The 15,264-nt window shown below is 45.4% G+C and overlaps 2 protein-coding genes across 2 annotated transcripts in view; one reads left to right on the top strand and one right to left on the bottom strand.

The window, feature by feature from the left end:
* SLC25A48 (solute carrier family 25, member 48) overlaps window positions 1-2,020 on the top strand; it is a 33,058-nt gene extending 31,038 nt beyond the window's left edge. Inside the window, exon 7 of the mRNA XM_004686746.1 lies at window positions 1,898-2,020. Within this exon, the coding sequence (XP_004686803.1) occupies window positions 1,898-2,020 (123 nt within the window). The remainder of the gene's footprint in view (window positions 1-1,897) is intronic.
* Window positions 2,021-15,005: 12,985 nt separating this feature from the next.
* IL9 (interleukin 9) overlaps window positions 15,006-15,264 on the bottom strand; it is a 2,536-nt gene continuing 2,277 nt past the window's right edge. The window contains exon 3 of the mRNA XM_004686516.1: window positions 15,006-15,116. Within this exon, the coding sequence (XP_004686573.1) occupies window positions 15,006-15,116 (111 nt within the window). The remainder of the gene's footprint in view (window positions 15,117-15,264) is intronic.

The following is a 15,264-nucleotide window of genomic DNA, read 5'->3' on the forward strand; positions in this document are numbered from 1 at the left end:
GTGGTCACGGAGCAGGCCACTGCTGCTGGGGAAGGTAACATCCGTCTGTCTGCGGAGTCCACAGCTCCTGTAGGGTCTACCGCTGTGGGAAAGGAGACTCAGGCTCCATGCCAGGGCCCGCCTGACTGAGCCTGGCAGAGCGAAGCCCAGGTTCTCTGCGAGCTCTGTGGGCACCCAGGATGGAATTTCCCTCTTGAGGCCTGACCCATTTCCTTGTTATTCAGTCACTCTGGGTGAGCCAGTGGAATCTCAGAAAGGTCAGCCTGTAGAGAGGGATGTTAATGTTACAAGGATCCCACTTGCCCCCTGCCTGAATCGCTGCATGCTTGGCCTAAGCCATTGGCTCACCTCTGGTGATTCAACCACCTACCCCCACTGGGGCAAGGGCTGTCCCCAAGTTCACCAAAGCCCTTCTCTGTCCTCCTCAACCAAGCTGTAGCTCCCAGGCTGCCATGTGGTGCCAAGATGCAGGCTCCTCTGCTCTCCTGATGGAAGGTCACCTGGCATCTGGGTCGCTGAGTGGTGGCCATTACCTGCCCTGACAGCTTAGTTGCTGGCAACCATGGAAACGGGAAAATGCCACAAGCTAGATTTCTACTTTCTTAAAATGACAGTATGGGTCTATATAATGAAGTTAGTATATATACAGACCCAGGAGGCAACTTTAGCCCTTCTAAATGCCAGTTGTTAGTCATTCATGCCTCCGTAGGGATTTGCCGGTAGCCACTATCTCCTCCTAGAATAGACAGTCTGTGTCTGGTTTCATGCTGCTCTAGGTTATATTGTATTTTTTCGTGAATGGGGCTTATTTCCTCTAGTAGATTTTAAACGATGCAAAGGCTGGAACCACATCTCTTTGATTAGTGTCTACTCAGCACCAGAGAAGGAGAAAGAGAAGCCTCTTATCGCATTCTCCAGGAAGGGAAGAAAGATACAGGTTCCTGGAGTATTGAAGGTTGAGTAACAGCTCATCACTACATGCGCCTCAGCTCTGCTGGTGATGATGAGTTTGGGGCTGCTCTGTCTACAGTGACGGACACTGGTAGTAGGATGCCCACGATGATGGTCAGCAGTGATGAGCACTTGGGACGTGGCAGCGCCCTCTCACAGGTTGCCGCAGCTGTCACTGGCCAAAATGCACCTCCTGTCAGGTGACCTCCTGTCAGGAGAGCAGAGGAGGCTGCATCTTGGTGCCGCATAGCAGCCTGGGAGATGAAGTTTGGTTGGGGAGGGCAGAGAGGATGTGGTGAACTTTGGGGAAGCGCTCGCCCCAGTGGGGGTGGGTGGCTGGGTGACAGACCTGATTATTGATCAGGTCAGTAATCTCTTTCCCCCATTTTACACTAGGGGAAATTTAGTTCCAGAGACTGCCATTTGCCCAAGTAACATGACATTGAATGGCAAAGCAGGTGCCTCAACTCCATGTCTGTGGCTGTAAGCATGGCCTGAGTTCTCCCCCACTCTGCTCCTGTGGGCATCCTGTGTAACGCCTATCTCTGTGACTGGTCTTGCCTGGGTGGCCTCTCTGCTGCTGCAGTGAGTGCAGTGGAGAGCCCAGAGCTCCCTCTTCCGAAGAGTCGTGTGAGGGTGGAGGTGTGTGTGCAAGTGCATGTGTAGCAGAGAGAGCAGCAATTAAGTGAGGGTTTGTGATGATCGTGGGGCTCAGCAGTTTCCCGGATGCTTTTAGAGCAAGCGTAACAGGCCTGAGAGGGCAAGTGCCTTTGGGTGTAACTGGGGCATGCAGGTGGTTAAGGCCCACACAGGTCCTTTGGGCTCTGCAGGGTCCAGCCTGGGCTAGCCTGGGATGGCAGCCCCATCAGCCCTTATTTTGCTCCTAAATGCTGGCCCCGCCGAAGGTGCAGCTCAGTCGCCCATAATAACCTGCCTCTTGTGGAAGGTGTTTTTCAGGGGCATCACGGTAAACACTGTCCGGGGATTCCCTATGAGCGCAGCCATGTTCCTGGGATACGAGCTCTCGCTGCAGGCCTTGCGCAGGGATCACGCGGTGACAAGCCCGTGAGCACCAGGTCAGTGCGCGTCCCTTCCAGAGAGCTGAAGCCTGCGGCTCTCTTCCTTTGCGTGCTTCTTGAATGTTGCTCTTATCCATTCCTTTCTAGTCTGTGTTGGGTCTTTGAAAATGCCTCTCTTCTCACCATCAAATAGCTCTTCAGAGGTGCCCACCTGTGACTGATGGGAAGCTGGGCACTCACGAAGGTTGGCATAGACTTTACCTGTCTGTAGAAAGCTCACCCATCTACTCTTTGACTCAGCAGCTTCCACAAATGAACAGGTGTGCGATTTGCTTCACGGTACAAATCAATGACCCAGGCTCAGGAGTGAGGATGGCACCAGGGTGCCTACTTCCATCACATGTGTACATTCTCAGCTCATAGCCTGAGTGTGAGAGGTGCCAACAGGCTTCCAAAAGGAGACCTCAACCCCTGCCCCTTTCCTTTTCCTCTTCTCATTACAGAAACATCACTGCGACCCAGGTGATCTAATAACAAATTTGAGCAAAATGACTCTCTTGTTCAAATGCCCTCCATAGACCCCCATTGCCCTCTCAGTAAAGCGTGAGCCTTTAACAGCCTCATCTAAATCCACAGTCCTAATTGTACTATCCGCTCTGGTCTTTGGGTCTTTAGTCATGCTATTCCTGCCTCATGCCCTCTCCTTTCCCTTCTTTCTCCTTGGTTCTTAGCTTCAACAGTTCCTCTTTGTTATCCAGGCCCTGGTCTAATGTCTCCTCCTCCAAGAAGCCCACATGATGCCTCTGCTAGGAGGAGTCGGGCCTGGTGTTGATTCCCTCCCAGAGTTCCCACTCACCCCGGCCATATCCCCTGCATGATAAACTGACAGCTTTTCTTACCCTCCAGTTAATATGAGAGTCCCAGGAGAGTTCCAACTATTTTTTTCATTTCTGTATGGCTGATGTCTCACACAGAGCCTGGGGCACAAATGACTACTCAGAAACATCTTTGACTGGATGTACAATCAGCCTCTGCATCTCCTCAGTTCCTTTTCTCTTCCTCCCTGTTTCTCCTTCTCTGACCTCACAGCGGTAACCTGCAGAGTTCAGAAGAAATGGGGAAAATTACTAAATCACTAAATTATCTGGTTAATCAGGAACCATTTCACTCTGGCCTTGGTGACTGCAGATTCTCTCAAGAAGGATGGTCTTTGTCAAGAAGGTCTAGCAAACTCCTTTCTGCCTCCTCTGGGGTAGCAGAGCCCCGCCAGAAAGCACGGATGGGGCCGGAGTCTAGACATAGCAGAAGGACACCGTGGATCAGGCTGTGTGAGTGGGCCCAGGACAGGCCCTAGAAGCTGGCTTTACATCCAGTGCTTTTAACTTTTCACTAAGCTGCCCACATTCACAGTTTTCCTGGCTTTTTGCCCTCATCTAAAAGGAAAAGGACTATCATGCCTTTTGCATAATTAACTGTCTTGGGTAAAGAGTTACTGTATTTGGGCTATGTCCAGAGCAGGGGAGAGAAGTCTTCCTTATTCTTAAAGGTGTACTTAGGTATCAGCCACTTTCTCCTTTTAGCAGATGACAGTGATTTTTAAAAATCCTATAATATAACCAGCACATTTTATTATAGAAAACAAAGAGAAAGAACAGAATTATAGTACCAATAAACCTAAAACCTTGCTATGTGATTGTTCCAAATGTTTTTATGTGTTTCCTAAAACAGGCACCTACTTTGCACCCTGCTTTCTAGCCTACTCTTCCCATCCAGTTGTTCAGGATCATTTGTCCATGTCTTTACAACTTCAGCTGCAAGGTAGTTTCAATGCCAAGACCTGGCAGAACCCAGCCTGGCTGGACGCTTGCCTAGGCTGTCGCACAGCCACTTGTGACCACCCTGGTGATTGGCTACCCCAGCAGGAAGGAAGAAGTTTCCCGCAAGTCAAATCATGACTGTCCTGGATTTGGCCGTGCAGACTACCCCAACAGAAAGCCTTTCTTTCTGAAAGTTCTCCTGAGCAGGGGCTGGGGTGTGTGTCTGCCCTTCTGTTAGGGTGGGGAAGAAAGCTGATGCCTCCCACCAGATAGAACAGGACAGACTTTCCCCAGACTCTTTTCTGTAGCCTCATCTTGAACAAGCCTTACTTAAGGTGTTCATCTTCCATTCTGGGTGCTCTAAGAATGCCCAAGTCCCTGACAAGTCCTGGATCTGGATTTATCCAGTATTGTGAGTCATGATCTGGGCAGCAGTCACATCCACTTTGATGATGGGTAGATCAGTGCCTTCCTCATAGTCAGGACCGAGCACACTGTGATCCATCTTATAGCAGAGAAGCAGGGAGTCCTATGACTCTCATGAGCAGGCAGGGACTAGCTCATGAGTCCTGGGTGCAGTGGCAGGAATGACATGGACTTACCTCTGAGCACCTGAAGGAAATCGCGTCTGATCCAAGCAGCCGCAGCCTCCTGCTACAGAATCTCCCATAAAGTCCCCTGGAGGAGAGCACTTCCTTTCCTTCATCTGCCCAGTTACTTCTCTCCCAAACCACACATACAAGTGACCCATTTGAAACCAAATCAACACCAGATGAGGTGGTTATCTTGTCGTGTGGTTAGTTTTATCTGTTGATGTGAAGAAACCCAGAATCAGACAAGACAACAAAGATGATCTTTGATGGTAGCTCTTAGGTTTGTCTGAGGCCTGTGACTCCAACTGTACTGTTCTGACCTTCTGACCTTCCCACCAGGATCCATTGTCCCCAGAACCTTCCTGGAATAATGCTGGGCTGCCTGTGTCATGGCTTTCATTCTGCAAACCTTGTTGGCCTACTTTCAATTTCAGGAAATTTCATTTTCAAGGAAAGAAGATATTCTTCCTCTTTTTTTAATACTGCGCAGCTGCCTTGGGAGGAAGCAGTGACTGCTGATCCATCACCATCGATTTCAGATCCTTCCTGGCACCTGGTATGGAGCGGGATAGAACAGACATGCTCCACTTTCCACGATGCTGTGAGGTCACTGGGGCTTCCCAGAGGAGCTAAAGAGGCCGCTATTTCCAAATAAAAACAATGAAAACATCTTCAGGTCATTTCTGTATCAGATGTCTCTGCCTGGCTTCCAGGAGCCATGGACACCTCATTCTTCCCTCCGAGGGGCTGCCAGTCCAGAGCCGAGCCCAGTCCGCACAACTAAGGAGAGGAATTATGAGCGGCAGTTTCCTTTTCTTTTTCCAGCAGCATGAGTTGGGCAGGGGAGGATGCAGTGGTCAAAGGTCAACAACTGGAGAGGAAGGGGAGTAGGGGCATCCCCTCTACCCCCTGTACCCCCCAGCTACAAGGTGCTGACAAAACCCTGCAGAGTTGGGGCTGGTGGGGTGGGCATCCTCTGTGCACCTCCTTCTTACAGGGAGAATGAAAACTGAATAAAATACTTTGTCCACAGACTGGCTTCCAAATTAATGTCTTTATTCCAAGTTTTACTGTCACAGGGAGAATGAAAACTGAATAAAATAGTTTGTCCACAGACTGGCTTCCAAATTAATGTCTTTATTCCAAGTTTTACTGTCACTACAACCACAGGGGGTGGCATGTGTCCACAAGGGTACTCCCACTTTGGTGCTTACGTCCATTTAGTGCCCAACGCCCCCCAGACTTTCCTACCTCTGTGCTTTCCTTTAGTCTGGATACCTTGAACGTTGTCTCAGAACAGAAATGCTCCCTGTTCTTCAAAGCCCAGTCTGTAATTTCCTTGCTTCTTCCTCCCGCCCCAAAAGCTTCCAGGCCTCTCATGTATATGTCCCGGTGAGCTGAATGTGGCTGAAGAATATACAGCAGTGTGCCTTGTGCAGCCACCGCCAGCCAGTTAGAATTGGCAGACAGATGACCCTCGCCGCCATCCCTGGTTTAAATCCTGGTGGAGAGTTGTCCTTAGTTTCTTTCCCCCGCCCCCTTTTCTGGATTTCTCCATGCTTCTGTGAGTAACTTGAATCTCATCTCTGAATTCCAGTAAGAGACTCAACACCGACACAAAGCCCCAGCACAAGCAGCTCAAAGTGTCCAGTCTCATCACTTTATCCTACTACTTTTTGCCAAGGGTTCTTTCTTTCTTGACATAAAACCCTTGGTATGCACTCTTCAAGCTTCCCCATCACAACTCTGGCTGTGCAGAGTCCCCTGAGTAGTCTGGGCTGAACCCTTCATCCCTTCAGCCATGCAGCATCCACCCACCCTGTCAGTCATTGTACATTTGCTGAATACTGAGACAAGCCAGTGTACAGTGTTGGGGGCATCCAGAAGTGCCCCCAGAGGCACTTCCATTTCGGCACATTCGAGACAGTTCTGTTGACAGGCCAGAGGGTCTGCACATCCACCTGGACGTGGGCAGACACTGTGGACCCTGGGGAAGAGATGTTCACTGGCATTTATCCGTTCTTAGACAAACCTGAGGTCCTTTCTATAATGTGTTCCAGAACGTGCTTCCTGTTTGCCTCCTAAAAAGTATTTCCTGATGTTGGTCTGGTTGCCCAGTTTGTTTGGAGGTAGTGCTGTTTTTCAGAAGACCAGCCGAGGTCGTCTGGTGGGTGTTCCAGATAAAGCTGAGATCCAACAGCAAACTTCTTCAAGGGTCAGAATCCTACCCGGGCCCTCCTGATGATCTTGGTGACTCTCCATGAGAGGAGGAGGTAAGCAGAGAAAGTCATTGTTAACCCATTTGATAAGATGATAAAGCTGAGGTGCCAATGTGCCTGAGAACTTGAACTGTCAGGGTCTTTGCTTAATCTTCCTGAAGCTACACTGCCCTCTGCTGTCCAGTTTGGAGAACATCACAAACAGAAAGCAGTGATAGTTTCATATACAAACCATAGAATTGTTGGAACACAAACGCTTGGAGTCTCCAAATATTGCAACCTTCCATAATCCCTACCAGAGCAGCTCTTCCACTCTCACCTTCCACATCTCTAACTCCTTCCCTAGGTTCTCTGAACTCTGACTACTTTACCCTACCCCATTCAAAGCTGGCATCAAATGTTTGTTGATAGAATGACAGTGATCTCACAACTACTGGTCCAGCTCCTGTCTGCCAGTTGCCCCCAGACTTTCCTACCTCTGTGCTTTCCTTTAAACTGGACACCTGTTCTCCAAGGCCCACCCAGTCTCTGACTTCCTTATTTCTCCCTTCCCCCAGAGGCTTCTAGGTCCTCTCATGCATACATCAGTGTACACCTTCTCTTCCCCTGGCACCTGTGTCTCCCCCTACCAGGTCTGCAGCAGCAATCACTGGCAGTCTGGAATAAAGAAAGCAGAACTTCCTGGATGAAATGGAACCATGACAGTGTTGAGAATTATATCTAATAATGGAAATTTAGAAGCTATCTAGAGGTCAGTCAATAGAAAAGGTTATATAGATTGAGTAGTACCCTTACTCTACGGCAATGTTCCACTAGCACTAAAAGAATGAGACAGGTTGACATACATTCTAACAGAAATATTATGTTGTCAGCATATTAAATAAAAAATGAAGTGACAAAATAAAATGTATGAAGTTATTCATTAAAAATATGTATGTTTTATATGCATGATTATATAAATATTGGAAAATTCTAGATGCACACCAAACTTAATAGTACCTAATTTAGGGATGTGAGACTGGGGAAAATGTTTCAATTTTTACTTTGATGATGATAATTTCTCTGTATATCACTAGAGTGTTCCCTTTTCCTACTGTGACATTGCTTTACATATGTGTATGTGTGTGTGCGTATCTCTCTTTATATATATATATATATACACACACACATATATATATTTAAATTAAGGCACATTTTATTGTATAGCCAGGTTCCATGCTGTTCAGTCTTTCACTGGCTAGTTATACAGCCTTCAGCACTTTCTGCACCCACGAAAGGAGAACACCTGGGCTCGGAAAGCTTACAACTCAACTGGTGGTAGCCAGTAACTGGGAAGAAAAAGCCAACAATCACCCCTCTCCTCTTCCTTTGTCTGAAGAAGACATCTTGTGGAATAACTAAAGCCCCTAACTTAAGGGGTTTCCTCAACCAACATGCCTACCCAACAACAAGCCAGAAACCAGTGTTGAATCTGTCTCTGTGCCCTGTGATTGTGACCTTAGCTGAGACCTTGCCCTCAGGAAGCTTAGGACCAGCCACCACAGATTCTGTACTATCAGGAATGGCTTTAAACAAATGGAACTCAGTTTTCCAGAAAGGCTGAACTCTAGCTAATTATGCTGGTTGTAAACTTAAAGGTTGCTGAGAGTTGACCTTAAGCATTGTCACCACCCACACAAAGTTAATTATGTGAGGTGGTGGATATGTTAGTCATCTTGATCTTGATAAGCATCCTACATAAGTATATGCGTATTGAATCATTATATGATGTACATTAAATATGTGCAGTTATATTTGTCCATATTCTTCCATAAAATTGATCTCCAGTTTTGGTATCCATGTTCCAGACTTGCTGAGCTTCTGATTTCATCAATGCCTAGGCACACCAAAAAGAGAAAGAATAATCATTACCCTATAGTGTGTGCTCTGAGAAAATCATATTCCTCAAAGAACTGTTGTTTGGGTAGATTATAACATTTACCAAAAATGAAAATGGAGAAATTGAAATTTTTCTATTTATTTAAATTATTATAATAAAGTCATTACACATTAATACATTTATGCATTTTAATGAAAATAACTATTCTTTCCAAACAACAACAAAAAATTAACAAGAAGACTTGCATTGATTTACAATTTTGCAAATCTCCCTAATGTCTGGCTTAAGCAGAGAATTTTTGGATTCCCATGTTTGCTTCTGCCTTCAGTTTTGTGATATCACTTAGCCTTTGGAAAACTCCACCATACACTAATAAGAAAATGAATGAAAAGGGCAGACAATATGTTAGTATCATATAAAAATATATAGTATTGACCCTAGGTGTCCCTCTTGAGAACCGCTGCTCTACAAAAAGATCAGTCACCCAAGATGTCCCTTGGCCAATAAGCTCCCTTGCCACTTGGTGGCAGCAGAAGTCAGCTAAATCCTCTGCAGCCTTTCTTTTGGTGCAGAAATTGACAGTTTCATAGGAAAATGTATATGGAAATATGAAGGATAGCCAAATGATCTTGATAAAGAATAATAAAGTTTGAGGACTTACCCTTTTCTACTGCAAGGCTGTCTAAATGAAGATAGAATGGTATCTGGACAAGGATAAACATATAGGTCCTTGGGATGCATTGAGAATGCAGAAATAGACCTTCAATTAATTTTTTACAAGATTTATAATACCAAGCATTTTCAGTGAAGAAAGAAGTCTAACAAATGGTTTTGGGGTACTTGGGTATCCCCATGTTAAAGGACTGAAGTTGGAACTTTATCTCAACTATATACAAAACTTAACTCAAAATGGATCATAAACCCAGAGATAAGAATAAAACTGTAAAATTCAGAGGAGGAAACACCATAAATAAACTTTTGTGGCCTTGAGTTGAAAAAGTTTTCTTAGAGTATGAAAGAATAAGTGGCAAAATCAAATATGGACAAATTGGACTATAATTTAAAAACTTTGTGCTTGGTGGTATCATCAAAAAATAAAAGACAACTCTCAAAATGGGAGAAAATATATGCAAATATCAGATAAGGAACTTAAGTCAAGAATATATAAAGAACTCTTATGACTCAACTACAAAAAGAAAACCCAATTTGAAAATGGACAAAGTATTTAAATAGACACTTCTCCAAAGAAAATATACAAGTGACCAATGAACAATACGTTTATACTGTGACTTATAAAAAATATGTATTTGTCATATGTAGTTGGTCTTCATCCAAGTTTCTGGCTTACAGCTCCTAAAAACCTCAGAATTTAAGTGTCCAGAGTGTTCAAGGTGTCTTATTACATTAATGAAAGAGTTTTGGAAAACACCTGAGGCTGGGGTGGGGGATAGTTGCCAGGGAAACCAGGATTTCCAGTCCCATCCCATTGACCTCCAGCTAGGGGTGGGGGGGTAGAGGTTAAGTTCAACTGTCAATGACCAGTGATTTAATTGATTGTGCCCTACTTAGCAAGCCCCCACATAAGCCCCAAGAGAAGGGGGGCTTTGGAAAGCATTCTCAATGAAGAATGGTGGTGAAATGTGGTGATTTAGGGAGAAGGCACATCTGGAGTGGGCAGGGGGGCTCTGAACCTTTTCCCACACCTCTGCCTTATGCATTTCTTTCAAGCGCATGTTCCTATAGAATGAACCAGTGATCTAAAGAGTCAGTGGGTTTCCTGATTCCCATGAGCTGCTGTAGCAAATTAAAGGGGCAAGGTGTCCTACAACTCTCTCATTAATAGGTGGTAGTCAGAGCACTTTGTGACTGTTGTCTGAAGTAGAAAATGGCATCTTGGGAGACTGAGGTCTTAACCTGTGTGATCTGATGCTCTCTGGGTAGATGGTGGCAGAATTGAGTTAAATTCTCTGAACACATGCTGGTGTTTGAGAGTGCTTGTGTGTGTGTATGGGGGGAGCAGGAAATACACACACTCAATGCTGGAGTTGCATCCAGGCACCCTATTAACTAGTGAATGGGAAATGTCAATCAAATGCCTTATATTTACTGGGATGGTTATCATTAAAAAAAAGAAAGAAAGAAAAAAAGACAGCTAATAACTGTTGACAAAGGAAAAGAGAAATTGAAACCTTCACACGTGGCGGATAGAAATGTAAAAAGGTGCAACCACTTTGGCAGTTTCCCAAAAAGTTCAACATAGAATTATCACAAGGCTCAACAGTCCCATTCCTAGGTATCTGGTAAGGGAAATAAGGTTACATATCTCTACAGAAACCTTTACATAAGAAGTCACAACAACATTATTCCTAAAAGCCATAAAGTGGAATCAACCCAAATATCTATCACCTAATGAGTGAATAAATGAAGGAATAAACGCAGCATATCCACACCATAGAGTAGTGTTTGGCAATAAAAGGAAGTTAAAATTCAAACATGCTATAGTGCAAATGAATCTTGAAAGCATCACACTAATGAAAGATGCCAGTCACAAAAGCATACACCTGGTATTATTCCACTGATGTGACAAATTCAGAAGAATGAAATTTATAGGAGCAGGAGGTAGGTTAGGGTTGATTAAGGCTGAAGAAGGGAGAGAAGGGAGTGACTGCCAATGCTCATAGGAGTTCTTTTGGGGATGATGAAAGTGTTCTGAAAGTAGATTGTGGTGATGTTTGCACACCCTGTGAATATACTAAAAGCCAGAGACCTGTGCACTGATTTCTTTCAGGTACACAGTAAACAATAAGTATTGGTTCTTCTCCTTTCTTCAGGGTCCCTTCTAGATAAATCTCACCCCCTCAGCACAGGGCAGAGAGTACACAGCACACTTCACCGTAGACTCCGCTATGCTGCTCTGGAGTGTGCCTGCAGAGCTCTATCCTGCAGTTGCTGCACATTTGCAGAAAAGCCAAAGGAAACCACCAAGCTACGATGGTGAGTCATCTGTAGCAGTGGCTTGCAGCTCATCTCCCTGCCCATGTTCTCTGACAGCGGGTTGTGTTCTGAAACCATCATCAAACTACCAGCATCTGTCCTTACTATGATCTCGAGGATGAGCATGGCTGAAATGGTGGCTCCCTTATGTTGCAGACATGTAACCTCATCACCTGAAGCCACGCTGCCTTATCTACAGTCAGTGATTTAGAAAACCCAGGCGGGGGAGAGAAGGTGAGAAGACCCTGCGGCCAAGACCCAGGACACCAAGAGACAGGCCATCCAAGGAGCCTCTGTCCCTCCTGGAGATGCCTAGTCAAGCCCCAGGTAGGTGCCAGAGAGAGAAGTTCCCACACCCGTATCTTCAAGTGGGACCTATGCTATAGAGACACGTACCAACCCCATCACAACTCTGACATCCAAACGGCCCTGAAAGCCCAGGATCGGTCAGGACTCATTTGGCTGCCAAACCTGACCACTCCTATGCTCTTTCTACAGAATAGTAATGTGTTTAATTACAGAATTCTGCCCCAGGCCCTACTATGGGTCAGGTAGTATATGGCATTCGGACTGCTTTGTTTTCTTTCTGAAAGACGAAACAGTTCGAATTTTGAAAACTGTCTGGCCTCCTGGTTTTTGGATAAAGGAGTGTGGACCTCCATTACTGTGAACCTATTTTATCCTCCGATGTAATCGGGAAACACCACATACCCCCTTGATAGACACCAAGTAGGAAAAGAGCAGAATGAAAGAGCGGAGGTTTGGAATAGGTGACGGGTGGGGGTTGGCTCACTGCTCTAAATCCCATTAGCTGTGGGGCCTTGAGAATGTCATTTAACCTTTCTGAGTCTTGATTTATTTACCAAAAGAAATAGTAATGTCTACCTCCCATGGTTAGGCCATTGAGTACATCTGAGTAAGTGCTTAATGTAAATAAATAAATTATATCACTTAGTGGCCACAATTTTGGGTCTCAAGGGAAAATTCAATCAGAGACACAGGGATTTGCTTATAAAAGCAATATAGTCCCTGTTACGGAGAACCCGCAGAGCCTTCTTGACAGACTCTGTCTTCTACCCACCACTGGCCCACATAATTTACACTTCCCTTAGGAAGCAGAGGGGTTGACACACTGTAGCTATTGACAGTCTGTTTTAGGTCTGTGTGTCCTACAGCGGTTGCTTGATGACCTTCAGCCCTGAGGGAGGGCCACAGCTAGACCAGTGGGCCCCTTTTAAAAAAGCCTCTTGACTTGGAGATCCAATTGGCTGCTCTTTTATATAAGCATCACTAAAAATAAATCACTAGGATTTTGTCTTTTTATATCTGAACTAGGACAAAATAATTATGACTCGACATCCCCATGGACCCACAATTCCTACGCCCAAGCAGATAATGAAATACTCCTCTGACCTGGTCTCCCTAGGCTGAAACTCCTCCTCTGGGGAGGTTTGGCTGCAGGTGGAGGGAGAACCCTGTGTTGACCCCATCGCTAAAGGCTCTTTAGCGACCAGGGCCAGGGGCAGGCCAGTGAGCTCATCAAAGTATCTTTCCTTTGGCCAAAGGCTATTTACAGTACAGGTCACATCAAATATTGCTTCACCCTGTAACTGATGGAAAATCAAAGGCAAATGAAGCCCTTTGAAGAAATCTGTCTCTTGGTGCTCAGAGGTTTCCATATTATTATAGCCCAAAGTACCCAAGTCTGTCTAGCCTTATAGGAAGGGAAAGAAATTCTAATTCTGACAGAAAACTACTCCCCACAGTAAATTCTTCTAAACTCTTCTCAGAACTCTAAACCTGTAGGTATTAGGTAAGAAAGCCATTTTGAACATCATACCACCCCAAACCTAATCTCTTCACCTCACCCAACCCCCACCCTGCCCATCACACACCTTGAAAGTGGCCAGGTCACATGGACTACAGGCTTGGAGCCTGGCTGGCAGTGTTAAAGGGGAATACGCCGTACTAAGTATATTTCATATGTTCTAGGTGGCATCCTTTCTCCAGGTGAGCAAATTCTTGGCTAGTATTTTGCTTTTGCATCGCAGAGACATTTCATCCATTCAGTCAATAAGATACAGTAGTGCCCTCGTGGAGCTGATTTGGAGCAGACAGAGACAGACACTAAAGAGCAAACTGAATAATCAATGAGAGAGCCTCTGAGAAAAAGATAGTGCTGTGCAGCAGAAGGCAGGATTAGGAGTGCTGGGGGTTGGGGAGAAGTTAGAAATAGGATGAGATAGTAGTTTGTTTGAGGCTCTCCAAAGAAACAGAACCAAATAGGATGGGTGAGTGGGTGGATGGATGGATGGATGGATGGATGGATGGATGGATGGATGGATGGATGATGGATGGATGGACTGATGGGTGGATGGATGGATAGATGGATGCAGGGATGGATACATAGGGAATTGGCCTATGCAATTAAGCTAAGAAGCTAAGAAGTCCCACCAACTGCTGTAAGCAAGCTGGAGTCCCTGGAAAGCTGATGGTGTGGTTCTAGTCTAATCCCAAAGGCTTGAGAAGTAGGGGAACCAATGGTGTAATTGACATGTAGCAGACCAATGTCCCAGCTTGGACTGTCAGGCAGAGAGCCAATTATCCCTCTGCTTTTTGGTTCTGTTCAGTCCTCAGGCCCACTACGCTGAAGAGAGCTTCTATTTTGTTTAGTTTACTAGTTCAAATGCTAATTGCACCCAGAAAGGCTTCATAGAAATGTTCAGAAATAATGTTTAGTCAAATATCTGGGTATCTCATGGCCACATTGACCATAATGCTAGCCAGACAGTTAAGTCTAGGGGTCGATCCCTCCCAGTAGACCTCTACGAGTCTCTGCACTCCCAGCATGCTCTGTGCCAGGCATGTGGCGGTGGGAGCTAAAGATCTTTCTGGATAATAGATGACAGTTTCTATTTTGTGTACTGACCCCAAGGACCTGCTTCACAATCACCATCTACTTCAGCTCCAGGAACAGTGCTTTCTTCCATCTGAACCTGTCCATGTACTTCACGAGTCAGCCTCCTCCTTCACTTGTAAGCTGCTGCCATGTCCCACTTCTGGTGCATGGTCATTTTCACAGGACCCCCAACTCTTTGGCAGTGCTCTGAGCCTTGCTTCCCCTGCACTGACAGACAGGATCCCTAGACAAGCTCTTTCCCTTCCCCTACTAGTAACCATCACACCTGCCACATACCCCTTCATCACTGTGCCCCCTACAGCCCAGAGCTATGAGGCCCCAAATCTGTTCAGGATGTCTTACTGCTGTTGCAGGAGCCAGGGACCTACCCATTGACAGTTTCTGTAGTTTTCTTTGTCCTAAACAGCAAGGAGAGTGAGAGACTGAGCACTTAGAGACCAGATTGTGTTCTTGTTTTTTTCCCTGGATATTTATTCCAAAATAAAAACATAACACATTTAAGCAAATTACTACAAATGATTTAGATTTAACATGGTTTTCTTGGTTTTTTAAATTGCAACAACTTAAAGAGATTTTTTCCAATTCAATAAATAGAATAAATAATAGTTCATCTTCATATTTTGCCTTTGACCCATTGTTTCTGGAAAACTTCCAAGAGTCTCTTCAGGAAAGTCAGCGTGTTGCCTGTTGAGGCTTGTTTGCATGGCTCATCACAGGAAAAAAACTGTAGGGATAAAAGTTAGCACAGGTATTAAAACAGCAGAGAACTGCCAATCCTAGGAACTTCCCTGTTCAGAGCAGGGTGCGGGTGGAGTGTCAGTAGGAGGTGGGGGGGGGAGGGGGCAAAGTAGAGGAGGTGCCAGACATAGAAG

The sequence above is a fragment of the Condylura cristata genome, unplaced genomic scaffold (assembly GCF_000260355.1).
Source record: "Condylura cristata isolate star-nosed mole 26May11 unplaced genomic scaffold, ConCri1.0 scaffold00021, whole genome shotgun sequence".
NCBI classification, from domain to species: domain Eukaryota; kingdom Metazoa; phylum Chordata; class Mammalia; order Eulipotyphla; family Talpidae; genus Condylura; species Condylura cristata.